Below are 16,401 nucleotides of genomic sequence, written 5' to 3'. Positions count from 1 at the left end.
AAAATGATTCCAAAATTAAAAAAATTCAATATATATCGTCCTTTACTTTATAAAATTCCTAAAATTGTCTCAAACTTAAGAAAATCCGACCCATTTAATTCTCTAAGGAGTTTATGGAACTAGAAATGTTGACTTTTTTCTATTTTGGAATCATTTTAAAAATATTGTAATATATAGGATTAAATGCGTCGGATGTTCTCAAATTTTGGATCATTTTAAAAACTCCAGAAAATAAAAAATTAAAAATGTTGAATACCTAATTCTATAAACGTAAAAGTATAATTTTGCCTTAAAAACTAGAGCCTACTTAGTAGAAGTTTTCAATTAAAAAAGCATAAAGACAGTTTTAAAATTTAAACACAATCCGCATTGATATAATCGTGAATTTTAATACTAAAATCATTTTTCTCATAAAAAGTTGGGATATATAGATAAACACAACTTTCACAGAGTAACACCATGGATTACTGCCAGCGAAACCCTCAGTAAGCGAAATTAAGGCTCCATCATCTTAAAGGATGGGTTCGAATCGCACCATGTGCGTGGTCTACTGCATAGTAGGAGTTGTTGTATTATAATCTTTGTTAGATATTAATCACTCCGACCAATAAAAATGATAAAAGAAAATCAATCTTGAGTAGCTGGTAGGATCAAATATCCTCAACATTCTCTCTGCGAGTCTACAAAAACATTTGAGGCTCTAAAAGCAGCAGCTAACAGTGTCAAAATTCAAACTCCAATCAAACTTGAAGCAGGCAATGCACAATCAGGAATGTAAAAGATGAGGCAGAATGATTTATCTGGGGGATATCAATGGCTGCAACCGACTTGATTCCATGTCTTCAAGATCAAGAGGGCGCAAACAGGGAGGACAATACGCGTCGATGGCATTTTGAAGATTAGCTTCCATCAAATCCGTCTTCTCGTCGTATTCATCCCTATCCCTTGCGTCCTGCCAAAAAAGTCGGTTCAAATATAGTTTGGATCATGAAAATGATGGGAGTAAAACATCTAGTATTAAATTGTTACACTACCCAACGTAATGCATTAGTTCAACCTAATAGCACATCAAAAGAAAAGCCAACATGTGTTGTTTGAAATGTGGGCGTACCAAAATTCTCTCTGAGAATGTCTAATTTCCTTGTTTCTAATATAAATTACGTCCTGACCCCTAGCTATTGCAAAATCAACAAAGGTTGAATTCATAGCACATAAATCAACAAAAATCAGATCAGAGCTTAAATGTCTGATATGTGCTTTATCAAGTCAACGAAACAGCAATAAAATTGTTATGTTTAAACAAAGAAAAATTTTACCTTAACCGAGCAGTGGTTGAACATAGGAAGGAAACGGGCCTTGCAGTATTCATTGAAGAATATAGTGAAAACCAAGAGAGGTATGGTGGCAAAAGATGCTGCAGGCTTCAACTTCAATCCAAAAAGGCCAATCATCGTTATTTGCATGATAACGATTGCAATGAGAACGTAGTGATGAATGTAAGGCCAATATTGACCACATGTTTCATATGTAGTTATGTACACATCTTGAGTCTGCAATGTTCAACAAAAATCTCTATCACCAGCATGATCAGTATTCTTTAATATCCTACGCTGTTAGAATGACTGGAAAACTTGGAAGTCAAAGAAAACATAGTTAATTTTTAAAGGCAACATGTTACTCAACGAAATACTCGTAGTTTGCTTGAGCAATATTTCTGATGCACAAAAATAATGATAAAAGGTCAAGATAACTTTCACTATAAAAAACTTAATCGAGGAAAATCCCTTTCTGTTTGTGACTTCGAAGAATAAATATCGCCTTGGATATGTCAATTATAAGTGAAAGAGTTGGATAGGGATATGATATATCGCAGAAAACTATAGGATAACTTTATACTTCAGGGCAGAGAGCTAACCTGGTTTATGAACACAATGTAGCCGAGACAGAAATAGGCAACAAGAAATGGGAGAAGCAATGGTGAGACAACCGCATACACCGTGCCAATCAATATGCAAAGAGCAACAGAAGGAATTACTCGGTAATAAGGTAGTGAATAAAGATAAGGTTGTTTCTTCTTCCCTCGGTCCCATGTATTTGACTTCATTGCATCCCAGATAAGCAATCCAGGCTGAAGAACCTCCAGAGAAAATCCTGACAGCCCATTGGTCAGGATGTACGTCATGAAAAAATCTGCCTGAACGTAAAATGAGAAAAGAGACAAAAAAAACATGGTGTTATACATATAAATCCCTAATGAAAAAGATTCTATGCTCAGCCGAGCATATTATAAATGCATCCGCCTATTAGTACAAAATGAAGGAAAAGAAAATCTAAGATCAGATCAGCAACTCATGGTGCGGCTGCCAAGAGCTCTTTGTTGCATTCCCTTTGCAAATCATACTAATAAGTGAAATCACAACTACAAGTGTCGACCGACTTACTTGAGCAGAAGCAGCACTGGCAAGACGACCAGGAATATCCCTTGGATGGCTGAAAGATTCCCCAATCTGATCAAGTAATGATCCTGATAAAAGGCTTAAGAAGAAAACGTTTCCGACAAGGAAATAGAAAACCATATTGCATGCTTTTATATCCTTCGTACTCCTTGAGATGTAACCGGCTAATCTTGCCATTCCTATCATAGCAAATGGAACGACGTATATAAAACCACTCAGAATGACACTCGGAAGATATCCTGTCACAATAGACCTTAATCCAGGTCTAACAAGGTAAAAGAATTTCAGAGGTTAGATACTTGGCTAAGCTTTGTTCCCATTTTACTTATTCGGCAAAAATGAAACTCAAGATCTTCAAAAGAAGCCAGATGAAGCTCTAAGCTTAAAGCTGAAGGCACAGGCAATAGCTAATATATGTTAACTAAAGAAAATAGTAAAGCATTTCACCAAGATCATTTAATCTTACATCAACTGCACGGCTATGGCGGGAGGAAACCATTTCTTCAATCTTTCAAATTTTGCAATTCCCTGAACGGCCGTGACAGGTACAGCGAAGAAGATTGTAAGTAGTGATGCCGATACATAAACCCCAAATTTGTAAAGAGGCAGGTATCTAAATGGAATTGCCAAATTACTCCATAGTACATCTCTTGGTTCTGGAGCCATTTCAGTTATCCATAGAAGAGGGTTTGAGATCTGTTGAGACTGGGCTGCCAAAGCAGCACCCCACCGTGATTTGAATGTGACAAAGGCAACAGGCAACTCCTGGAAAATGGAAAAAAATGCAATCCAAGTAATAATTGCATTACGCACTTGAGACAATGACTAGTAACTCTCTATGCTTAATAGCTTTTGGCAAGTGCTATGAGCATGCATTGTGGAAACCCATATAGTTATGGATAAAAGAGCCAACTCCTTATCGAAATCCAATTAGGCTGCAGTGCATAAAAGATCATATAAAATTCAGATTCCGAAACATGTCAGGTCAACTTAAATAAAGATTGTCTGAAGACTTGATAAACGGAGTCGGTTTCAAAGATGGTCCTCTGCTCACCTATGTATCAATGTTCCTTAGCTTCAACCATATTTCGTTATCTTAGCTCTTGTAGTTTAAATGGAATTATTCATCACATCTTCTAGCCAGGGTGTCAAGTGGAGAAGCTTTTATGCATCCAATCATCCGAATCTTTCTACCAGATTTATGTTCAGTAGATGCTATAACCAGTTCTACAGTGAGGAACTTGTAAGCATTCCTCCTCGTGCACAGAATCATATGTAGAGACCTTCAAAACTACAGCCGTAAATTTGTTTTACGCTCTAGATATCTTGATACTACTTCTGCAGTTGGTTTAGCATCATGTTATAGACTTAGTAACTGCCAACTTGTTGATTTGGGGTTTGCACTGGTTTAAGCATGGAGAAGACAGCAGGCAAAAAGATTTGTACTTCTGTAGGTGACAAATTCAATTTGTGCATAATATGGTAAATTTAATATCTTTGGATCTCTTCTTTTTTTTAAACGGTAGAATCTATTACTGCATATCAAAAGGATTAGTGCCTGATTGTGGTAACCCATCTCCCAGGAATTCAAGTACTAGTAAAGCTCAGTGGACACAGAGTGACAAAAAATAGTTATCAGAGATTATACTTCCTGAAAAAGTCACCACGGCAATTTTCATTATTATCTGTAAATAGTATTTTGAGAATTTGATTGAAAGGACCATAAACCACAAGGTCTAGGCTGATCCTAATCATTCTTCTTGAAGAACAATGAAATTTGCTATCTATATCCTCACTCAATGGGCGTGATACATTTCTTGTATGCAATGAAAGAGCGCACACCAAGAATACTATCTGTATGCCAACATCTTGCACATGCCTGACTATAGACAGAAGCAGACCTACTGTAGCGAAAATATTCTGTATTCCGATTAACAGCTGTAAAAGATTGTATTGAGGTGAGTCTATCATAGTTAATGACAACACAATATACCTGAGGCTTAAACTTTACCTTTTCCAAGGTCCAGTAGCAGTGATAAATTTACCTTTTCCTGAAGTACTTCTTTACTCTGTGTGTGCTTTATCCTCTCTGCAAGTTCTTGAAGCATTTCCTTCAGTTCCTCTATTTCCGCATCATTTTTCAGTGCCTCTGAAAGAGGGGAGTTTCTGTTGTTTTTTTCAGTCAGTGAATGATGCCCTAAGCTCTCAATCTTTCTCCTCATAGACTTTGCCTGGCTCTGCATACGTCTGAATAAATACACTTGAAAATTTATTGATATTGGTAAAGAACAGCAAAGACAGTGCAAACTCACCAATAGTTTCTCGAGACTCTTTCCATCATATAGGATCTGATAAGACTGATATGAATGCGGATGATATTTCGAGAAGAAGTGGTCTACAGAGCAGTCACGAGCCTTGTGTTCATCACACAATGGAATTTCTCGGACCAAAACAGTGAACTGATTAGGTTGATGCCTCAAATTATGTAGCTGATGAATCCTCATGAGCAAAATATTATCATACTCCTGGAAATAGAAGAGGAAACAAAGTCACATTTTGGTAACAGCTTATACGGCAGTCAAATTCAGAAAACATAACTGGGAAAGCATGTTTATTAATTGAGTTAAAAGAGCTCAAATTGTTGCCAAGCAATGTCTGAACTAAATTCAAGACAGTTCTGTGGTAATAGCAGTATCTTACGCAAAACACCATCTAATAGAGCAAGACCATGGAAAAAATAAGCAAATGCTAAAGAGTGCTCAGAAGAAGTGCAGAAATGATCATATTAATACATCCTTTTCTAACATCTAACATTATATAACATTGTCATCTTATCCTTGGGTTTTCTGGAAACTTGTACAAGTGGCTTTGTAATCTGAATGTGGCAAATCAAGTAACAAAGAGAGAACAATCATGGGCTACAGATTTCAGCAAAGAGCCTATGCATGAGAAAGTGAAGTATAAAAAAAAATGGTTACCTTGTAAAGAAGGTATAATCCATAACACGACACAAAGTACAAGCACGAACAATGCACCCAAAGCCTGTCGAACATCAGTCACCGAGATAATAAGCATCCATCAATAGACGTGTATGACTGCACATTTCGACCAACATGCTAAATTGAACAACATTGAAAAGTAGTTATGGTTTCACTTTCACCTAAAACCAAATAGAAATAATAAAACAAAAATAGTGATTCTGGTGACTGTAATATAATCAAGATGACATATTCACTACAAGCACGAACACTGGCAACTCAATAGAAGGTTGCAAAACATCATTGCATGCTAAAACTTTCTTAGCTAAATGAATGAGTGATAGGAGTATTCTGAGCAGGAACAGGAGAACAAGAGCATGTGGTTTCAAACATATTGCATATGCTTCACACAGCAAGTAACTCAATAATAGAATACTCAATCTTAGAAAGTATGTTGTAATGATACTTTCAGAGACATAAAAGTGAAATTTTTTAGGAATGTAAGAACATAAACTCCACATCTCCAGCAATATTACCAGTTAGAGCCCTTGCGAATGTTCGATATGGTGAAAGCATCCATGGAATGAGAACGTCTCGATGGCTGTCCATCACCGGCTATATAGTTAAGAGGAACCAGGACCAGTAATCCAACTACAGAGCAAACCAAAAAGAAATTGATCCTGCAATGATACTTGATATGGAATAAAAGTCGCAGACTGCACTGCACCTGCCACTAAAAATACATTTCTCTTTTAAGACTTTCTAGAAATGCCCTAGATCGTAAGTTCCTGTCTACCCTTCACATTGGGAATGCTTTAACGTGCGAGAGAAGCTTCAGATCGATGTTAATAATGCAGAATAAGTTAAAAAGCTCATGACACGATTGATTAGTTTGAAAAGGATAAAATTTTCAAATAAATCAACAAAAAAACCGGGGGGGGGGGGGGGAAGCCAAGAATTAAATGGAATTGATCTACATCAAGTGAGAAACAATTGAGATGGTAGAATAATTAAAAAAGAACAATTCTCCCAATAAAATCTGGAATAGAAAGAGCATAAATGATGTGGGTCACCCGAATTTAAAGAGCCTAATGAAGATCAAGACATCAAGACCACAGGTATCAAGAATCTCGTCCTCAGTAACATGAAGGGCACGGCGGATCCAGGCGACGGAGGGAATAAGGCGGCGAAAACCAAAGAAGCGGTTGTCGAAGGAAATTTGGTGGTGCTGAGAGAGGAGACGGGCATAGTATATGGGAGCATTAGAAGGCTGCTTTCTGAGTACAGAAAAGAGAGTTAGGATCAACAGAGCTAAGCCAATGTTGATGGAAGCTGAAACCGCCAAGCTCTCTGCATTCATCCCTCAATCAATTCTTCACCTTCTCTTCTCTGCAGGATTTGTTATAATTGGCTGCAGATGCAAATTGTGGTTGGTTTGAAGTTTTGATCGATCCATCAAACAGTGTAGTAAACGTGGCGGAGTTAGAGGGTGGCCACTCCACTCAACGTCATTGCATGCTTCTTGCATGCATTTTTGGCTCCTAGCACAAATTTTATCATCTACGGATTCAACAATTTCGCTCAAATATATTTTTTAACCCTCTTAAGTTATCTGCCATTTTCCTACTTTAATATTTTATTTATATCATTTTTAATCATTATGATTTAATTTTTTTCTTTTATTTAAGTTCACTATTCTCATAAAAAAAATATAGGCTTAAACGCAATTTTCATCCCCTAATTTCAAGTCATTCTCGTTTTAGTCTCCTAAGTTACTAGGGTCCATTTTGATCTCGTAAAACTAAAAAAATCTCAATTTTGGTATAAATTTGGTCGGGAAGTTGAGTCACTCACCGGAAAAAGTCACATACCAGGCATGTGACTTTTTAAATTGGGGTTTGCATTGTGATTGACTGAAAAAGATGATGTGGTGAAGATATGATTTAAAGTTAGGGGACTAAAACGAGAACGATCTGAAATTAGGGGACGAAATAATCCAAAAATATATATGTACTCGTATGGGTTTTTAAAATTGGATTATTAGTCCTATTAGCTCATCTTTGCAGTATTTTATATTTTAATTTTCTAAATAACATTTTAATTTTGCATTATTTTTATTTTATAATTAATTTTTTTCATCAAAGTTTACCTTTATGCTAGTGAAGGTGAACTCTAATAAAAAAAATTAAAATTAAATAAATAAAGTAACAAAATACTGTCCCAAAAAATTATAAAATATAAATATTAAAGTACCTGTGTTACAAACTAAAATACATTTATTTTTGGTCTACGAAATAACAAAAAGGAAAATTAGAAAGATGGACATGATTTTTTATTCTAAATTTTATTATATCTTTTATTTGATTTAATATAAATTAATTAATAGCATATTTTTTTATACACATTAATTAATATATATATATATATATATTCTAATTAAAATCCAGAAGGAAAGGTGTGAACATCTTAAAGGAATTAAATAAAAGCGTTAAAAGTAGTATTGAAAGTTGGAAGAGTCTAAACATTAAAATTAAAAAGTGAGAAAAAGCTGAAGTTGAAAAGTTTGAAAAAATTAAGCTGCAAAGGTGGTGAGGGAGTTAATTAATTCAAGAAATAAATTAGAGAAAAATATTTTTATGAATTACGTTTATTTTAAAGCTCGATATATGAACGAGTAAATTACAACGAGATATTTATTAGAATTATCTGTATTTTCTCGTTGGTTAAAAAATTACGAACAATGAGAAGTAATTGTAACTATAGCGACTCTCGTAATCTACTCTAAATAAAATGAAGTTTTTCTTTTAGTATAAATTACAACTACCTCCCTCAAGTTTGGCATAATTCTGAATACTCTCTCATTATTTGAAAAATTACAAATACCCACCTCAAATGAAAAATAATTATATAGTTAAAGACGATGAAGTACGTACTATTATTTTACTTTTTTTCAAAAAAAATTATTTAAAAATTTATAAAAAAATTGAAAAGTGGGTAAAATAAATAATTTACAAAGAATATTAGTTTATAACAATATTTTAAAAAATTATAAAATATATATAATTATAATTTATAATCCAAAAGAAAATCTAATGAAATAATTTTGTTGTTAGACAAATATTAAAATTAAAAAATATTTAAATAATAAAAAAGTACTTATAATTATGTCAAATTTTATTAAAATAATTGTAGTTTACCTTTTCATTTATAAAGTAGAAGCCCTTTGAGTCTCTCACCCCACCCAATTAACTTATCACCCTCACAAGTCAAACTGAAATTGGACTGAAAATCATATGAAAGCTCCCCCTACCTTTGCAACCATACAAATCTCTCTCTCTCGATCCTAAACAACAAAAGAATCTGTTCCCAAGAACCCGGAACCAAAATCCTCAATTATGGTACAAAATCTACAGGCACACAGAGAAGCAGCACTCTTTTCTTGATCACTTTCCGGTGTTACTAATCCAGTTTCAAGATAGCCTCGAATACATGGAGGAATCAGCTTCATCAGAGCAACATTCTTCATGCGCCTCTGAATTTGGTTCTTCAACCCTCAACTCAAGATCATCATCTTCAATGCAAACAGAGCCCACCATAGAATTCTCAGTCTTCATCCAGAAACTCTCTTCGATTCTTGATGAAATGAAGGATAGCCTCGATGTAACAGACCTGCCCGCCATTGCCAGAGCCATGAACTCACTCGAAGCTGATTATAAACACGCGAAAAAAGTGATGGACGGTGACAAGATCCACTCTTCCACCGCCAAACACGTAGAGTATTTGATTCAGAATCTCGGAAGGTCATTAGGAGTCGTGCTCTTCGCCGGCCGTGAGGTGCCGATGGCTACCAAGCAAAAGATGGAGGCCTTGTGCAAGGAAATGATGAACGTGAGGTTCGATGTGAGTTCGGAGAGAGAATCAGAATTTTTCAGTGAGGACAAAGCAGAAAAGGGAAATGCTATGTTGAGCATTGATGATGCAATGGTGCAGATCAAGTATGGGAATGCAGAAGAATTTAAGAATGGACTAATAGGGTTGAATTCATTGATCATGGATGGTTTGATCTCGAACGATACAGTTAACTATGAAGATCTCATCAAGGTTTTATGCAAACGATTGAGTTTGTGTAGACGAGACGAAAGACTGACCATCATTTATATACTAAGATATCTTGTTACCAAGAATGTCGAAAGCAAGGTACTCTAGAATGTCTGGATAGTACAAATGAGTTGATCTTTTGTATTTTTGACTTTTAGTCGTTATACGAGTTGCATTTTTTGAAAGCGTGCAGGAAAAGATGAAGGATTGGCAGATTTTATCAGGACTAGTGAAGTTGCTGGGACGGGACGTGGAGGAGCAGAGGGCTGCGCTGGGGCTTTTGTTGAGTCTCTCGGAAGATGCAGGATTTAGAAGAAGAATGGGTAGAATCCAAGGTTGTATTGTTACTATAGTTGCCATTTGTAAGGGAGACGACGAAGAGGCTTCGTGTTATGCAAAAGAACTTCTAAATGCTATATCAAGCAACACTCAACATGTTCTTCATATGGCTGAGGCCGGTTATTTTAAACCTCTGATTAAGTACCTAAAGGAAGGTAACTATTAGTTCACTTTTCCCTCTTGCACTCCTCCTTATGATTATTCAGTTGCTTTTGGTTTTAGAACCTCCAACAGGATTTGACGTCTTTCGGCCCAAAAAAGCATTAAGAAAAACGAAGGATCAAGAATTTGAAATGGAGTTCTTACTTCAACTTGTGTCGTCTTTCCAGGTTCAGACATGAGTAAGGCTCTAATGGCAACGGCACTGTCAAGAATGGAGCTCACCGACCAGAATAAAGCTACCATTGGAGAAGCTGGAGCAATTGAACCCCTCGTTGAAATGTTCAACACGGGTAATCTTGAGGCCAAGCTCTCAGCCTTAAACGCACTGCAAAGTTTATCCAACTTGAAGCAGAATATCCGTGTCTTGATCGATTCAGGCATAGTTTCATCACTTTTCCAGCTCCTTTTCACTGTAACTTCTGTGCTGATGACGTTGAGGGAACCAGCATCAGCAATTCTTGCAAAGGTAGCACAATTTGGGTGTATACTCGTCAAACAAGACGTTGCTCATCAGATGCTCTCGCTTTTAACTCTATCTAGTCCAGTTATTCAAAATCATCTCTTGGAAGCACTGATATACATTGCTGCACATCCAAATGCATCTAAGGTTAGGAAGAGAATGAAGGAAAACAGAGCCATTCAGCTGCTCGTAACCTTTTTCACAGATACGAATGCTAAAATCAGGAGCGGTGCCCTCAAATTAGTACACACTCTGTCTAAAGATGCAAAAGAAGAGCTCACAGATCAACTGGGGTATACAAACATAAACATCATTGCAAGAATAGTCATGTCAGCAACATCAGATTCTGAAAAGGCGTCTGCTCTTGGGATACTTAGCAATTTGCCTATAAGTGATGGGAAAATCACTGATCTACTAAAGGAATCGAACTTAATGCACGTGATGGCTTCCGTTATGAGTTCAATCCATGCGAATCCCACATCTACAACAATGCAGTTGGCTGAGAGCATCGCAGGTATACTCACTCGTTTCACGGTTCCTACTGATAAAAGACTACAGCGTTATTCTGTTGAGAATGGAGTAATTCCTGTTCTCTTCAAACTGCTCTCAATCAGCTCAGAAAATGCTAAGAGCAATGCTGCATTTTGTTTAGCTCAATTATCACAAAACTCATTTCATTTGAGTAAGTCCCGAAAAATGAAGTGGCTCTGCATACCCCCTCCGGAAGATGCTCTCTGTGAAGTTCACGATGGCTACTGCTCCGCTAAAAGCACGTTTTGCTTGGTCAAGGCCGGAGCTATGCCCCCATTAGCTCAAGTTCTAGACGGTAACGAAAGAGGTGCAGATGAAGCAGTTCTCAATTGCATTTCGACTCTTTTGCATGATGAAATTTGGGAGAGGGGATGCGATTACATAATTAAAACGTCGGGGGTTCGTCTTGTTATCAAAGTTGTCGAGTCTGGAAGCTTGAAATCTCAAGAGAAAGAACTTTATATATTGGAAAGAGTGTTGAGAGTGGAGAGTCACAGAGCAGAGTGTGGTGAATCTGCACAAGTGGTGCTCACTGATGTAGCACAGAAGGGTGATCCTATGCTGAAACCAAGAGTAGATAAGCTATTGGCACAACTTCAACAGTTTCAAATTCAATCTACTAAGTATTGAGGTTTTAACTCTTTCTTGGTTGTTATGTTTTCTGTGTTAAACTCAATTTTGGCACTTTCTCATCTTTGCATGTGTAAAAACATATGTTGTACTGTCCATAGCATCATTATGTATTGTTTGATATTATGGATTAAAAATTCCATCTAGCTTTTAAGCCCATTGAAATTATTTTTCATTAATTACCATAATAATCTTTATTCCTTTATTGACATTAAAAATTAAATTAATTTTAAATTTTATTTATAATCTACATTTATATAATTAATTATAAATTTAAATATCATGATCATATTTTTTTAAAAATTAACTTCCTCATAATAAAATAATTTAAAATTAATTATACAACCGTTTAATCAAACAGCTGAGCATCCAAGTTTTTGGTCCATGCAACGACCCAAAAATACATATTGCTCCATAATATTTTGTGGGATTTTCATGCACGTACGTACGTAGTGCTGATGTTGGTTGGTGGTGTACATAACCAACAGTTTAGAGGGCAAAATGTATTTTACCCTAAAATAAAGTATTGACATAAAAAAGGAGCATGCACGCAGCTCCAACGTATTTTATGGAAGCTTCTCTCAACTAAAATTATTGTCAAACTTCAAACAGAAAATTAGCACCATCATTAACTGTAATCAATTAATTAATGTAAAAAACAATAGAATGTGAAACATATCATGAATCTTTTCCTAGTTAAAGTAGAAATGTAGCTTGTTCTTAGGATGTTTCCATCACTTTAGGCTGTTTGACTTAGAATTTTATTAATGAAATTAATCCAAATATATATTTTTCCAATCTATATAGATTGCATTCACATCCTTTTTCAGTTATTTAATTTAAGCAATTTATATATATATAAGTAAAGTAACGAATTAATTTTTTTTTTCTAAATCTTTGGAAAAAGCTTTTGCCGTTTCTATCACACGAGAATTTTTTGTATTTTCTAGAAACTTATATAGAATGAAAGAATTATTTGTGGTTATTGGTGGAGTATACATAAACATCATCTCTCTCTCTCTCTCTCTGGGTTTTCTTTTCAAATACTCAATAATAAATCGCCTCAAAGTAAGAACCTTTTTTTTTAATTAACACCACATGATCAGGAAACTCTGCAGATGATTTCAACATATAACAAAATTGATGATCTTTCCGTACGTCTGGGGCTGTTAAAGTAGAAACATCATGAAAGTGCTACTTCAAAAGATTTTTCCATCTTGTTCACTACATTGCATATTTGTCAGTATTAGTAAGTATTTTCAATATAACAGTTCATAGGGAGATCTAAGTATTTCAGATGTTGGTCCTCGTGTTAGCCTATTTTATATACTGACTTCTTTTGTTATACCAACTTATAAATCTGAAATTTAGATATAATAATAGATTGTATGTACGTATCTAACTGTTCCTTGATGAAAATAAAATGTCAATTTCCTCATCTCCAAGATGTTAAACAAGGGTGAAAAGATAACTTGTATAGTAATTTACATTTGACTGCAACTTATTTCCACGAAAAGATGGGAAGAAACCTGACCAATTTCAAGTGGCTCAATCCGTTGTTAACAATATGGCTTTTCAAGTATATTTGCTTAGCAAAGAGAGCAAATGAGTGAAAGAAAGCATTACTAGCCAAGAATTCAACTTCCATGTTGTAATGCCATAAAACAATAGAAAATTAGCTAGAAGATATAACAAAAGCGGCTACCCTTTTGGAGCTTTTGATTCTTCAGACCAAAGGGGAGGTCGGATAGTGTACTTTGTGCTTGGCTTTTCCTCTTTCTTCACGTCGTCATCTTCTAAAATATCATTAGAAAACGCATCAGGATTTGCTTTTATGCAGTTCTGCAGAGCCACAAAGGGATGCACGCAGTCGGACCCTTTTTCTTCAGCTGTGCTCTTGAGAAAACAAACAAAAGCATCAGAGAACTGGACGCCACATGGGCCACTTCGCAAGTGAGCAATGCAAGGGCATTCTAACGCTTTCTGAGCCTTTGCTTCCAGAGATCCATTGTCGTCTTCATCACCGTATGCAGCAGCTTCAGCAATTAAAGAATCGAGTGAAGGCTGTGTGGAATTCTCTGTTGAATTGGAAGTTGAGGTTGTTGGACTGCTTTGATCCTCTACGGCCACAGCGCTCTGTGCTTGCCCCATTACCAACCTGAAGGATCAAGGACTTACATTATGACATCCAAAAATAAATGAGATCTGAATGCTAAAATCATAAAAGATATGTACTCCAGTGGTGCTTCTGAAGCTGTATGAGCAGTTTAAGTTGGTATTTAGACGGCCAACCACTTAGTTAGGTGTCCACAAAGGCCAAATTAGATGGATGACGAAATTTGGAAGGAAGAAATATTTGCCAAAACGGTTAATTTTGAACAATTAGCCAAATATTCAAGAAGAAACTGGCTACATAATCTATTTGATATTGCACTTTCTCCATCCAGAAGCAGAGGTTACAGATGGTAACTGGACTACTGACCAAATCAAAGATTCGTTTGATTGAAATTCCGGATTCAGCAAAACACAGCACCGAAACTAGCCAAACTTAAAAAAAACAATAAATGAATTGGTCCGGTTCTAAATGTCAGTTCAGACTTTGTTCTTGAATTGAACAAGAATCTAAGATATTACCAGGCAGTAAGTTGAAGTTTACCCTTTGATGATGTCAGTAATTCATGCATCCAACAAAATTTCCAACCACACCATAAAGAGTGTTGAACATCCTCAGTTCGTAATCAGCAATTCCCCACAACCCATCTTAGGATGTTGCTGATGCTTGGCAGCACCTATGACCTATTATGATCAGGAATTAATTAACAGGGACAAAGGAAGAGGTGAAGGTTATAGGTTTTCCTTGTGGTTTGAGTTTCAGAAAGAGGTGCTCGTGCAATATGAACACTGGGAATGTGAAAAATTCCATTCACTAAATCAAACTTCAAAATACCTAGGTGAAATCTAGTTGCCAGTACAATATAATTTACCTACTAGCCAGGACCCAAATAAATACTGGAATTTGTGAATACCAATGACCTAGCGTGGCAATACCAAAATTGATTTTACAAAGTTGATTTCAGCATGTAGAAAACTTCTGGGGGCATTAGTTTCCATATTGTGGAAACAACTTCTACGCTTTGATATCTAATTTAATCTAGGCAAGCCAACACCCAGGAATGAAATTCTGAATCAAATCATCATCGGGAATGCAAATGATTATGAGCCGAAGCTCGACGAAAAACAAGTAAGCAACCAACTGATATAATTTTAAGTCAATCTCAAACCTATGATAATGATATTTCCAAGCAACTAGGCAAGTCTTACGAAAAATAAATTCTGTAAAACTCCTATCAGGGGGAATTAGCTCTACTGTAAACTTGCAAGCCATGATTCACAACTCACAAGCTATGGCACCTTATCGCGAAGCAAGACATGACTTATTCCATGGCCCTCTTTTCTTCTCAGTCATCCAGCAAATAGCTCATTCTATCAAACTTATCACCAGCCGATGGATTATAACTACTCATCCCTTCCAGCAGTTTCAAACAATACTAAGATTTATCCGCAGACACCCGAAAATCAAATGTGAAGTTACTGAAAATACTCCTCTAATGAACAATTCATCGAACAGCTGGTGACCCGTTCCATAAAAAGCACAAAATATCTCATAATCCCTCCTAAATGAGGACTGAAACCCATCGGCACAATATTTCACTACTGCGCTCATCAGAGATATTAACAATTAAATAAATTTTCACCAGCAAAAATGTGATCCCTACATTAACACCCGCCCCCCAAAAAAAAAAAAAAAGTGAAAAACAACATTGCATTCCAGCCAATTGATGAGAATCAGTAAACTATATATGTTGTACCTTGAGCAAAAGCAATCAATGATCCTGATGCGTCAAGTTTGGAGCAAGAGAAATATCTATGTGATTTTAGAGAGGCAGGAGGTCGAACATTGATTCGCTAGGCGGGCTTGTGTTTGTTTCGTCTCACTGCCCGCACTTATTTTCTTTAATTCTCAGCAGGGCCCAGAATTAGTGAGTAGAAAAAAAAAAGCATACTAAAAATAAAAAAATACCAAAAAGATGCTCTCCTTTAATATATAATATAAATATTTTATTTCAAAGGTTTCTTAAAATTTTCATGTGTTATGAAAATTCAGTTAAAAATTCCTGTGTTAAATATATATGCAAAAAAAATCCTGCACACGCTCCTCTAATCATTTGTTTTATTTAACGGTATTTTTTTAAATTTTCGTTATACCCTTATTGATATAAATTATTGTTATTATAATGACTGTTGGGCCTTTTATAATTATTCCACCTCGTGCCTAGATCCGGGTAGGCGACGACGCTCGTTGCCGCCTAAATTGGTCGTGGAGATAGGAAAATCCAATTCAGTTGCGAATAAGTGAAAAGATCAATGGTGAGGGAGCTTGCGAGGTGGAAGCAGATACACGCAGCGTGGGGAGTGCTTGACGAAGACGATGATGCTATAGCTCTACATCTTTTTTTTTTTTTCTCTTTTTTTGAATTTTTTATTTTATAAGTTTTAATATATGAATTAAATTAATTATGTGTTTTTATATTTAAATATAAACATATTAAATATTAAAAATTTATTTATTTTAATTTATATAATTTATTTGTTGTAATTTACATAAATAATTTTAAAAAATTATTCAATACAAAATACCTTAACTAATATTATTTAGGAAAAAATATCATGTAAACTTATTTACTAT

The 16,401-nt window shown here is 35.5% G+C and overlaps 3 protein-coding genes and 1 long non-coding RNA gene across 10 annotated transcripts; 2 read left to right on the top strand and 2 right to left on the bottom strand.

The window, feature by feature from the left end:
- Positions 1 to 614: 614 nt before the first annotated feature.
- LOC105169607 (Early-responsive to dehydration stress protein (ERD4)) lies at positions 615 to 6,877 on the bottom strand. 5 transcript variants are annotated; one of them, XM_011090066.3, is made up of 11 exons: positions 6,508 to 6,877; positions 5,971 to 6,114; positions 5,435 to 5,498; positions 4,769 to 4,981; positions 4,502 to 4,693; positions 3,102 to 3,221; positions 2,923 to 2,984; positions 2,442 to 2,721; positions 1,916 to 2,194; positions 1,317 to 1,550; positions 615 to 952 (listed from the first exon to the last, which is right to left on the bottom strand). In XM_011090066.3, exons 1-11 carry the CDS (start codon positions 6,792 to 6,794, stop codon positions 797 to 799), a joined length of 2,031 nt encoding a protein of 676 aa, XP_011088368.1. In that variant the 5' UTR covers positions 6,795 to 6,877; the 3' UTR covers positions 615 to 796. The 5 variants fall into 5 exon arrangements, with proteins under 5 accessions (XP_011088368.1, XP_011088351.1, XP_011088359.1 ...); XM_011090049.3 differs by having other exon boundaries at positions 2,923 to 3,221; XM_011090057.3 differs by having other exon boundaries at positions 2,923 to 3,221; positions 4,502 to 4,687.
- Positions 6,878 to 8,923: 2,046 nt separating this feature from the next.
- Positions 8,924 to 11,654, top strand: LOC105170180 (U-box domain-containing protein 24-like). Its single transcript, XM_088883300.1, has 3 exons — positions 8,924 to 9,631; positions 9,726 to 10,026; positions 10,201 to 11,654. Exons 1-3 carry the CDS (start codon positions 8,924 to 8,926, stop codon positions 11,652 to 11,654), a joined length of 2,463 nt encoding a protein of 820 aa, XP_088739426.1.
- A 1,413-nt stretch (positions 11,655 to 13,067) lies between these two features.
- MIA40 (Cox19-like CHCH family protein) lies at positions 13,068 to 15,711 on the bottom strand. Of its 3 annotated transcripts, XM_011090013.3 has the most exons (3): positions 15,524 to 15,711; positions 14,289 to 14,450; positions 13,068 to 13,812 (listed from the first exon to the last, which is right to left on the bottom strand). In XM_011090013.3, the coding sequence occupies exons 2-3, from the start codon at positions 14,336 to 14,338 to the stop codon at positions 13,356 to 13,358; spliced, it is 507 nt and encodes a 168-aa protein (XP_011088315.1). In that variant the 5' UTR covers positions 14,339 to 14,450; positions 15,524 to 15,711; the 3' UTR covers positions 13,068 to 13,355. The 3 variants fall into 3 exon arrangements, with proteins under 3 accessions (XP_011088315.1, XP_011088322.1, XP_020547569.1); XM_011090020.3 differs by lacking the exon at positions 14,289 to 14,450 and having other exon boundaries at positions 15,524 to 15,708; XM_020691910.2 differs by lacking the exon at positions 15,524 to 15,711 and having other exon boundaries at positions 14,311 to 14,449.
- Positions 15,712 to 15,790: 79 nt separating this feature from the next.
- Positions 15,791 to 16,274, top strand: LOC148789521 (uncharacterized). Its single transcript, XR_016064092.1, has 2 exons — positions 15,791 to 15,895; positions 15,992 to 16,274. It is a non-coding gene; the product is annotated as an uncharacterized LOC148789521 (long non-coding RNA).
- The last annotated feature ends 127 nt before the right edge of the window (positions 16,275 to 16,401 follow it).

The sequence above is a fragment of the Sesamum indicum genome, linkage group LG1 (genome assembly GCF_026168435.1).
Source record: "Sesamum indicum cultivar Baizhima isolate 11 linkage group LG1, ASM2616843v1, whole genome shotgun sequence".
NCBI classification, from domain to species: Eukaryota; Viridiplantae; Streptophyta; class Magnoliopsida; order Lamiales; family Pedaliaceae; genus Sesamum; species Sesamum indicum.
Note: the sequence above shows the minus strand (reverse complement) of the source record. Positions and strands in the feature narration are given on the sequence as shown.